The 12,233-nt window shown below is 35.0% G+C and overlaps 1 protein-coding gene across 1 annotated transcript in view; it reads right to left on the bottom strand.

Annotated features, from left to right (window-relative positions):
- Positions 1-1,944: 1,944 nt before the first annotated feature.
- CCDC14 (coiled-coil domain containing 14) overlaps positions 1,945-12,233 on the bottom strand; it is a 44,839-nt gene continuing 34,550 nt past the window's right edge. Inside the window, 4 exon segments of the mRNA XM_007449711.1 lie at positions 1,945-2,872; positions 8,698-8,830; positions 9,125-9,343; positions 11,583-11,665. Of these exon segments, the coding sequence (XP_007449773.1) occupies positions 1,945-2,872; positions 8,698-8,830; positions 9,125-9,343; positions 11,583-11,665 (1,363 nt within the window).

Genomic DNA, 12,233 nt, shown 5'->3' with positions numbered 1-12,233 from the left:
CATTTTGCTAGGGTCATAGTCCATCCTAAAATTTAACCAAATTCTTTCATGTTTCTATGCCATGTGTATGTCTTTAATCAAATAAGCAGTAAGCTCCTGGTAAAGGTCCCCGAAGGATTTTTCTAGTCTCATTTGTTCTTCAATCAAATTATTAACCCTTAGTTAACTGAACCCATAAACATTAAAAATGTCTCTTTGCATGTTAGGATGCCCATCCTATATTAAGGGTAAAAGAGGACAATCTTCTTGGATATCATATAATAATCTTAAGAATTTACTTCTGCATATGAATAACAACTGAATATTTAGGAATACACAGATGACAAATTTTCTCCCTTGCTTTATTATTTTGTATTTCTGAACTGTACTTCTGAACTTATGTGTTCAAGGGTTGTGAACTGTTACCTCCACATAAAACAAGGAATTAATTTATGAATACTGGAAGTAAGAAATTAAAAATATTAATGGACAATTCTGTAAAAATAGCTTAGAATTCATTTAATATTTAGACCTAAGAAACCTCTTTCTATAAAATCTGAACATGTCAAAGAGACTATATCTGGGTCCTTTAGAATCTGTAGCCCCAACACTTAAAAACCAGCAGGAAGAGGTTCTGGGACCAGCAGAACACTCTTTAATGCTAAAGCCTGCCCAAGCACTAAATACAATGACACCAGGGAGGTGACTTGTATGACGTATCAGTGATAGCACACCACGCAGTTTTCTAAGAGTTAAAATGTGCTGTTTACATGGAAGGAAATGATACCAGGTAGTTAGGGAGTGCTAGTTTAGAGAAGCACAGACCAACCTAATTCATATTATTTATGGAATAGAAAATCTTCTCAGCTAAAGAGCTGAAAAAAAGAAAAAATTGGTCCAGAAAGGCAGAATTACAACCAGTGCAAGATTTATACAATCCATCATGTTCAGAGACTTCCCTGGTGGTCCAGTGGGTAAGACTTTGCGCTCCCAATGCAGGGGGACCAGGCTTGATCCTCGGTCGGGGAACTAGGTCCTGCATGCATGCCACAACTAAAAGTCTGCATGCCGCAACTAAGAGTTCGCATGCGGCAACTAAAGAGTCCGTATGCAGCAACTAAAGAGTCCGCATGCTGCAACTAAAAGATCCCGCATGCCACAATGAAGATCCCATCTGCCTTGACTAAGACCTGGCGCAGCCAAAATAAATAAATAAATATTGTTTTAAAAAAGTCCATCATGTTCAAATATAATGACAAAAAACAAACACTTCTTTATTTAAAAAACCAAATTTCCAAAACTAAAACTTCTTTGTTAGCATTTATCAGTCTTTTACTTTTTAATGGTCTTAAATGCATTTGTGACAAAAATAAAGTGCCAAAGTTTTAAGAAACCATATGCTAACTTAGGATGTTATCTATATTTTCTTGGACCAATCAATGATTTTTTAAAATAGAGATATTGGCACTTTTTCTCTTAAAATAAATGTTTATATGTCTCACCAATAACACCAGCCTGTAGCACAGAGCATCCCACATAAAAACACAATGCCATTAAAAACCAAACAGGAATCCTGAAAGAGAAAAGAAACTCTAGTTTTAATATAGTAAATTGTACCCAGAGACTCCCTTCCCATTATCCTTTAGAATAACCAGAGTCCTTCCAACCTGCACCCTTAGCCCAGCAGAGTAAGAATAAACTCTTAATTGATAAATACTAAATTAAATATTATTTACAATACTTACAATATTTTCCTAGTTACACACAACCTTCTTCTCTTAGCAAATGTCAATTTCTTAAGATGACTTGTTTTTAAAAGTTCCAGTGTCAATATATTTCAATAATAAATTTACTATTCATACAATTTATTATTTCACACATAATTAATATAAAACTTTAAAGGAATTTAAAATATATATTCAATGTAGCCAAGTTCTATTCTTAAAAACAACTTTTCTTCTGAGTTTACGTCTCCAGAAGACCAGTCCTCAAGGACTTCTGGAGTCTAGCAATGTTGGCATCCAGTGCTGCAAGGCCATTTTGGAAGTCTTGTTCATCACGAGAAGTGAACGTTGAAAAAGAAGTGCTCCAGTCAGAGGTTAAATCAGAATTTAAAAAGCTACCATCAGAGACTGCACTACTTTTCACTTGAATGCTGCTGTTCTGACAAGTGGAGGGGCCATGACACGCAGCCAATGCCTCTGGCTCCTCAGCGGCAGGAGGGATCTTGCGAATGGCTTCCTTTATTTTCCTGAGGAGTTGCTTGTCCTCCATATCAGCTGTTCTGGAAAGTTTCTCAGGTGCAACTCCTTCCTCTTTGGAAGAGGAACAAATTCCAGGTGCACACAATTTATTTTCTTTTTCAGCAACAAGTCCACTGACCATTTGCGGTGGAGCAACACTGATCTGTGGCTGGAGGGATAATCTCTTAGATAGTGGTGATTTCTTTTTAGAAGTGCTTCTAGCAAACGGAATGTAAATTGTCTTATCCAAATTACACTCATCTTCTATTAAAGTTGTAATTTCACTCTCCTCATCAGAATCCTGTTTTGAAAGGGCAGAAATGATTCCAGGGGCTGATGCTTCCACCATGTTCCTAGCATTAGTATGTTGAGGGCCTTTAGAGGGCAGAACATTTTCATAGGGTCTATCTGGCATTGTGTTTTCCTCATTGTTAATTGTAGAAAGTGGCTCTGAACGTGTAATAGTACTGTGAACTGGTTCTAACTTATTTAGATAGCTCATTATGGAAGTGTGAGCAGGGATTCGGTCATGTTGAGGTTGTTTTTCATAAATGTTCAGAAGTGATTTCGTAAGATTATTCCCAGACTTGCAGCGAGCAGTGTCCATACTAAGATCTGAGAGAAGCTTTGCCATACTGGTCTGTAAAGTTCTGTTAAGAAGAATTTAGTACAGTAATTATTTCTTTGTACCCATTTCTTACATTTATTTAAATATACCTCATCTTTAAAAGAAAGTATTTGAGGCAAGCACCTGGTTCTTAATACAGGAAAAAGTAACTAAAAGCCAAAAATCACAGAATATGCTCTGGAAAGAGTAAATTAAAATAAGAAATGATAAAAGATCTTGGTCTGCATCAGATCGATTATTATTATATCTAAAAATAGAGGCTCAGAAAAATTTCTCTCTTAAGGTACAGATGATGTATTTTTGAGCAACATTGCAAAATGGTAAATGTACTACTCATTTGTTAGTGGATTCTGTTAGTAATTAAATTACTTTCCATTCAAAATATATATGCAAAGGACGCTGGAATAATGCTGGGTAAAAAAAAAAGGATAGAGATAATTATCTAGTATAATTAGGTAGCAACAGCTAGGCTCCAGGAAAAGTGTGATATAAGGAAAACCACACAGGGTTTGAAGTCAGACAGAAATGGAATCATATCTTCACACTATCGCTAGCTGTGATCTTGGGCAAGTCACTCAAACTTCCTGAATCTCAAGTTTTTCAATTGCAAAATGAAGGTAACTGCTTCAGAATTAGAGTGAACATTAAATAAGATAAAATAATAAAACATAAGGGTAAAGTGCCTAGCACAGTTTCCGGCTAAGTGGGTTTTTATTTCGTGGCAGCTTTTATTAGTAGTCCTATTAAAACCATTTTATACCAAGGCTTTAGTCTATTTGAATTGAATCATAATACACCCTTAAATACAGATAAGAAAAAGAAACACACCAATTTTTAAAAAAGAACATCAACAGGTAATTTTAAAAGACTACAATTAGCCAATAAGCATGTTTTAAAAGTTCAACTCTTATCAGTGAAATTAAAATTTTTTAAATGTGATTTTTTTTGGCCTATCAAGCTAACATAGGAAAATAAGAATATCCATTGTTAGAGAAGCTTGGAGAAGCAGGTATTACTAGTGGGAGTGTACACTCTCTAAGCAGACCAGCAATCTATCAGAAGCCTTAAAGATTTGCATATCCCACACCTTTTGACCCACCAAGTTGCACTTCTAGAACTTTATCATACTGATATTCACCAAGAGGCTGTGCCCAGAGATATATTTACAAAGATGTAATTTACAATAGAAAATAAATGGGGTTAATATCCTCAAATACTGTGGACTGATTTAGGTAAACTATGGTCTTACTGCATCACAACCATCTATAGCCATGTTGTAAAGAATATTTATTGATAAGAAAATGTTCATTATACCAGGTTAAATTTAAAAGATCAGACCATAAGCAACACAATAACAATATTACTTTTGTAAAAACAGTTACACACATCCAAATAATATACTAAAAGGAATCTTTATACAAAACCGTTAGCAGTGATTATATCTTTGGATATAGAATGAGTGATTCTTTTCCTGCAAAAGGAAAAAAATAGTTTTTTTCCAACCGGGCTTTCACTGTCAACTTAAATATGCTATGTTTTGAGTTCTGATTACCATTCAAATGGCAATGGCTCCAGCCACTTTTTCCTCATACCTCTTTCAAGAAGCTAATGAGCTACTATTAAAAGATTAAAAAATATGCTATAGAAATGTATGTTTAAAGAAATGCTGTAATGAATAATGATCCACTAGTTAATTCAACAAGACTGCACACTGCGATTTTTATTTTTATTTATTTTTAGTAAAGAAATCCTTATGTTGAAGCTCCTTTCCAGACTTAAAAATGTTACCTCTGCTGTGCACAAAATCTGCAATACAGAAAGGAAGGAAAGGACAATGTATTAAGAGTTTAATCTCTGGAAATTAATAGCAATCACCAAGCTTCTCATGTGTAAACAAAATGTGATTCACCATCGTCTTTGAAATTAAATCTCTGTAAGTAAAAATAGGCCAAAATTCAAAAGGAAGCAATACAAGCACCTAGATAGCTACAAAGTAGTTATATTTGTGTTTCTATTATATGAGACTCAGCTAAACACACTGATTTTTAACGTTTGGAAAACTGGCACATTTTTATAATAAGAAATGTAAAGTTCTTTCTTGGCTATTTATAAAAATATACTAATTTAAATAACTATCAGCACTTGTAAGAGTGCTCTCAGAAGCTATTAGAAGAATATTTACTACTTATTTACTGAAAAATATATTAATTTCCCTCACATTTTAATGGTTTTATAACATGTATTCTAGTAAAATCTTTAAAAAGTGATAAAGATGTATTTCAAAACTATTGAAGGGGGTTTCCCTGGTGGCACAGTGGTTGAGAGTCCGCCTGCCGATGCAGGAGACATGGGTTCGTGCCCTGGTACGGGAAGATCCCACATGCTGCAGAGTGGCTGGGCCCGTGAGCCATGGCCGCTGAGCCTGCGCGTCCGGAACCTGTGCCCCGCAACGGGAGAGGCCACAACAGTGAGAGGCCCGCGTACCGCAAAACAAAACAAAACAAAACAAAAAACTATTGAAGGTTGAAGAAAGAAATGGTTTAGGAAATCTGTTTAGAACTTGTATGTGAAACTTCTAGCTCCATTATCCCTCCCCAGTAGTCTGAGAAAGGCATTAAAAAATTTTGTGAAATCTCTGAGACTATTTAACACACACACAAAAATATATACCTATCTGAGGTATATGGCTATAGCGAAAAGATATGGGATAGATGAACATGAAGATTTATCTGTATTGTCAGATGTCATTGCTTTACTCTCTAATGTCAAAAGTAAAATTTAAATGGTCACAGTTAGCCCAGCTATAGTACTGGAAATGTTCCTAATTAATTGAATTACATAGGGTACCACCAAACATATCATAAATCACCAGTGTGGGTGAATTTTGACATCTGAGCTCCAAGAGCATTTTCTTTTGTTGTTTTGCTCTTTAATTTAAAGGGCAAAACAAAAATTGCCACCAGTGGGTATATATACTTAGCATTTTGAAGCTAGTACTGAATCTTCAGAAAATGCAGTGGTAGAACTATAAGACACTGTGCTAAGCCTGCCTACTATGTTTCTATAATCATTTAGAGTCTAGTTAGTCTGACTAATAGGTGAAATAGTAGTCATGAGGCAGGATTTATGCTCAGCATAAAAAGAAAAGGTCCTTACAACAACGGAAAAAAATTGACAGGAAAGTTCTTGAGTCTTAAGAAAAGGAGAACAAAATGTCTACATTTAACATTTTAGACACAGTCTTTTCTAAAAGCAGATAATATATAAGAATTAATTACCTTTCTCAGTTTCTATATTAGGGTAAATGTTAAGAAGAGGCTCCAACTGGCAAACGAATCCATTGTCGTTGCAAGGCTAAAGAGGGAATCTGAAGTCTTGGCTGAAGTCCAGCTCACGTCCCAACTAGGTGTGAAAGTCAGGTATGTGCCTTCATTTCTTTGGGCTTCCATTTATGCTAATTTCTAGAATAACTGTACTATTACTTACTCTGAAAACCATTCTTACATTTTTGCTATCAATTTTCTTCACAAATGTACCACACATGTTTATCCTTAAAAAAAGCTGTTATTTCCCTTCATACATCATCAAAGAACTAGAATAGCTTTTTGCTTAAAGATGTGGATATTTAGCAACTAAAATGATTAAATATATTTGTGTGTGTTTCACACTCATATATTTGGACTACAGTATACAATAAATGTTTGTTGAATAAATGAATAAGCAAATGAACCCATCCATTTATCCATCCATCTCCCCGGGGAAAAAATGCTAAGGTTTACGTAGACTAGATTAGGGACGGAGTCATCACCAGGAATAAACTGTTTTAGTTAAGACCATGCCATGTATGAGGGTGAAAGAAAACATGGCTAGGAATTAAGAGATGTGAGTTCTAGTCCCAGCTCCGTTATTAACTCTCTATTAATATTTAACTTACATGGCCCCAGTTTCCCCAACCATGAAAATGCAGATATTTAAATCTTCCCTCCATAGATGAGGACAAATGAAATAATAAAGAGAGGACTTTGAAAAAAATCCGAGTGCTTTATAAATAAAAGATAACATCAGCTTCTAATGTCATGCCCATAAAGGAGCTGGGTTTAGTAGTAAGAAAAAGAAATTGAGGGAAGAAAACTCCCAGGGAGCTAGATCTTCTGCTTGGGGCCAACAGCCATGCCCCCTAGAATGAGGAGATGCTGCCAGCGACACCTAAGCAACCACTCATGGAACTTGACCATGTTACCTTGCTGTCCTGTTTTTCTTTTCCAAACTGACTATATACCATATATACTTTAATACATATGTTAAAAAAAAAATGTATTAAAAAAGTTATTTTTTAACTTAAAAAAAGTTTACTGATATATAATTTATAAACTATAAAATATGGCATTTTAAAGTGTACAATGTAGTGGGTTTTTTGTATATTCATAGAGTTGTACAACCATAACCTCTACCTAGTTTCAGAACCCTCACAAGAAACTCTGTGCCCATTAGCAGTCACTGCCCATTCTTTCCCTCTTCTCCCAGCCCTTGGCAACTACTAATCTACCTTTTGTTTCCATGGGTTTGCCTATTCTGGACATTTCTTAGAAATAAAATCATATAATATGTGGCTTATTGTGATTGGCTTCTTTTACCATAAATATTTAAAAATAACAGAATTTTTACCCCAAATTACTCCTCAGAAAAAAGAAGACGCTTTTCTTTGGAGACCTTATAATGACTTTCCTAAGAAGGGACATTCTCCTAATTACTTCACTTTGAACAAGAGTGGTATATACCAATTTTTAGAAACTCTGACTAGAACCTAAATAATTATAATACTACATGGACACAAGACGTGTATTTTGTTTTTTTCACTGTTCAATAAAATTTTGAGTGAAATTATTCTGTGAAAGATGAATGAGGAAAAAAAGTGATATTTCTATATTAAAAATAGCTTTTATAAAGTCACTTCAAATATGTTTACAAAACAAAATTAATATTATATATACTATTATTTATATATATATTTCACCTATTTCCCTAAAAGTTTACAGTTCAAAATTGGGAAAAAAAGTTTGTAATTCAAAATGGGTCTTCTCATTTGAAGTACGAAGAAGATTGTTTCATATTCAGGATTGTTTTATGTTTAGAACTATGAATTTCCAGGATCATTCAAAGGCATGGTCAGATCTGATGATATTCAGGCGTAAAATAACTGACTTCTCTAGGATTTAAAAAATTTGTTGAAAATCTAATTCTCGTGAACCATCTCAAGAGAAAACTGAACTTTATAAGTGCATATCATTTAAAAATTGAGTGAGGTGGTTTTATTTATGTAAGACATGTTAAGGAATAAAGGGATCTTAGAAGTTGCTGCCAACTCCCTCATTTTACTGATGAAATGAATGAGGCTCAAAGAGGCTAAAATGACTTACCCAAGATCTTATGAATGAGGGCTTACTGTGCTAAGTGCTTTTCATGAATGATTTCTTAGTCCTTCTATCAACCCTAATCATGTCCCCATCTTACAGGTAAGGTTTAGAAAGGTTAACTATCTTGCTCAGAGTCATACAGCTAATACATGGTAGAGCTAGGATTCCACTCAGGTTTCTCTGGCTTCCGAGAGCTCTCAACCATTTTGCCAAATAAGTCTTTAGCTCCTCATCAGAGGCCTTTTCACATGGTTTAAAAAAGCAGTTAGCCATGTTTGGAATTTACCTTAACTGGAACAGAAAAAAACATCATTAGAAATTAGCAAAAACATTGAGAAAAGGGTAGGGGTAAGAAAGCAGGTCCAAAATTATTTTGAAGTTCATAAATACATCTAACAAAAGGCATAAGTTATTCAAATGATGTCAATATTACCTGGTTAATTCTCTTAGTCGAGTCACCTCAGCATCACGCTGACGTAATGTTATTCCCAAAATCTGATTTTCCTTTTCTGCAGCTTCTAACTTAAACCGGGAGCTTTTCACATTGACTAAAGCTTCCTCCAATTCTAAAACAAAAAAGAAGTTTTAGTTTCCCTATTACTTTTTTTTTTTTTTTTTTTTTGCGGTACGCGGGCCTCTCACTGTTGTGGCCTCTCCTGTTGCGGAGCCCAGGCTCCGGACGCGCAGGCTCAGTGGCCATGGCTCACGGGCCCAGCCGCCCCACGGCATGTGGGATCTTCCCGGACCAGGGCACGAACCCGTGTCCCCTGCATTGGCAGGCGAACTCTCAACCACTGCACCACCAGGGTAGCCCCCATTACTTTTTAAAAAGTGACCATAACTGTAGTTCAAACACATACCAATTTTCATTCTTGTTGTCTCAATGTCAAATTGCTGTTTATTTTCAAGTAAAGTTTGATCTTTCTCTTTAAATATACCAGCAAACTTTTTGTTTTCATCTTTCTGACTTTCTATCACTTTTAAAAGCTCTTCATTTTTACTCTGTAGTAATTCTTGGCTCTTTAGTGACTCCTGTAATTGATTTTGCAGTGACTTGTTCAATGATTGAAGAGAAAACACTGTAAGACAAAATAGATCAAATAATTATTACCCCAATTTAAAAACTACAAACCTGGAAAAGCTGTTTTTTTTAAAAGAAAAGGCTTAGAATTTATTGATTTTGCTTAAAAATTATATGCTTGAGCAGTTCTATGTAAATACTAAATGTATTTAAAAAAACTGATTGGCAGAAGTCATATCTTTCTTCTCCAATTGATATTTCAGGCGTTAATTTTTTTACCTTTTTTAACAAAAAAATAATATATATACAAAGTAAAAAAAATTCATTTACCTTTCTTAACAAAAAAGTAATATATATACAAAGTAAAAAAAATTCAAACACCATGAAATACCAATGATACCAAATGATTCTCAATGAAAAGTCTCCCTTCCCACCCCACCTCCACTCTCCCCCAAGAAGCAATATTAACTTTGATATCCTTCTGGAAAATACTTTTGCATATAACATATATTTAAGCATAAATGAATCATACTATACCCACAGTTTCTAACCTTCCCTTTTCCCCCTCCATAAGATTGTTATGTATCAGCACACAGATCTATCACATTCTTTCTAATGGCTATAAAATGGCACCTTTCATTTAACAGTTGCAGCCTTGAGTGAAGTGGAATCTGGGCATACAGTGGTGAACAAGAGAGACATGGTTCCTGCTCTCATGGAGCTGATAGCAAACAAGTAATTATGAATAGCAATACATGCTCTCAAGGCAACAAGAAGGGAGATGGTAGAGAATAAAAAAAGATAGGCTGCTTAGAATGGCAACCACTGATCTCCTCACTTTCCATCTTGGCCTCCTCTCTTCCACCCACCCCCATGGTTTATTCATAATGGAACCAGAGTGATCTTTTGCAAAATTACTCTGGTGAAGTTGAATGCGTTTATGAAGTGCGTGTTCTGCTGGGTGCTTATATCTTTAAAATTTCTTTGTAAGAGATATTTTTATATATTAGGAAAATCAAGCCTTTGTCATATCACACAAAAAAAATTTCCCTATTTTGTTGATGCTTTTTGAATGCATTTATAATTTTGTTGTGCATAAAATGAAAAAGATTTCTGGGACATGCTTTTTCAGTCTTTCCTTTGTAGCATGTGAGTTTTTGTTGGGCTTAGGAAAAGTTCCTAAGAATACAAAAAAAGTTCTTATCTTCCCCTCTAGTACTATTAGTTTTTTTTTTCTTTTCTTTAACTTTAAGTTCTATGATCCATAAGGACAACTTGGCAATATCTGTCAAAACTGCAACAGTATATACCCTTTGACTCAGAAATTCTATGGCTATAATCTACAAAAATAGTCACACATGTGCACAAAGACATTTGTACAAGGATTTTCATTGCAGGATTATTTGTACTGGGAAAATGGGGAAAGTACCTAGATATCTATTGGCAGAGGACTTTAAATACATTATGACAGAACTACATAAACAGAATATCTACACAGTTCTTAAACAGAACGAAACATATTTATGTATTTTGATAGAGAAAAATGTCCACTACATATTAAGTGAATAAATACAAGCTGCAGGAGTATATACAGTGAAATCTCATTTTCACAAAAGTACATATATAGTTCTATTAGTGCCCATCTGTTAGTAGATACGCAGTATTTATGAAATAATTCAATTATATATGAACAGGAGACATGTGAAAGGAAATACAGTCTTTTTTTAAAAAAATAGAGGTATTGGGACTTCCCTGGCGGCGCAGTGGGTAAGAATCCGCCTGCCAGTGCAGGGGACATGGGTTCAAGCCCTGGTCTGGGAAAGTCCCACATGCCACGGAGCAACTAAGCCCGTGTGCCACAACTACTGAGCCTGTGCTCTAGAGCCCGTGAGCCACAACTACTGAGCCCTCGTGCCACAACTACTGAAGCTTGCACTCCTAGAGCCTGTGCTCTGCAACAAGAGAAGCCACCACAATGAGAAGCCCGTGCACCACAACGAAGAGTAGCCTCTGCTTGCTGCAACTAGAGAAAGCCTGTGAGCAGCAATGAAGACCCAATGCAGCCAAATATAAATAATTTAAAAAATAGGGGTATTATCGGGAAGTCACAGCACGAATCTTTTATTTTTGTGTTTCTGCACTATTTTAAATTTTAATGAGTATTATTCTTACTTTTTTAATGTTGATTCTTAACAAAAAGTCCACTTAACACAAAGTAATTAAGAAAGTTCAATTCTTTATCAACATCTCCAGAGCCACAAAGAATTTACCATCAGTTCTTAAGTTCTTTTACCTACATTCAAGGTTGCATTCCAGAGAACCAGATGACTTTTGAGTTTTTTCTCGTTCTCTAAGTTGCTGGTTCAAAATTCTCAATTGCCTAAATGAAATAATGAAGAAACATGAATGCAAGAATCCCAAGCTCATTTAACAGTATACATTTGACAGCCTATTAAAATAGACAACACAAATAGTGGCTAGAACAGCAGAACCCCACCTTATCCCCCAAATATAAGACAAAAACCAAATAAACAAAACAATAAAACCACACTACTGCTATTATTAGAAGGCCTGAGATAATTTTTAAAAGATTATCTGGGATAGCATAAAACCACCCCTCACTAGAAAAAGGTTAATTTATTTTTCCCCTTCCCTTTTTTGTTCTCTTTTCAGTGATTTCGTTGTTTGTTTCTATTTCTTTCATTTCTATCTCCTCTTGCTATTTTCTTCTTCTGTCTTCCTTCCCAGGAAGTATTTTCATTACTGGAGTAATTATCTACTTTTTAAAAGATCTGTCATAACTACGAACCAGAATACCTACAGGGACCGACTGCTACCAGACATCTGTCTGCTTGGCTTGTCATGCACTGTAAAAATTGGAAAACACAAATTTATGCTTCTACTGATTTATTAGATGTAAAAGTTAATGCCTTTAAGTAAAGAGAATG

Source organism: Lipotes vexillifer, unplaced genomic scaffold (genome assembly GCF_000442215.2).
Source record: "Lipotes vexillifer unplaced genomic scaffold, Lipotes_vexillifer_v1.1 scaffold1378, whole genome shotgun sequence".
Lineage (NCBI taxonomy): Eukaryota > Metazoa > Chordata > Mammalia > Artiodactyla > Lipotidae > Lipotes > Lipotes vexillifer.
The sequence above is the reverse complement of the archived record's forward strand: the minus strand, read 5'-3'. Positions and strand labels throughout refer to the sequence as shown.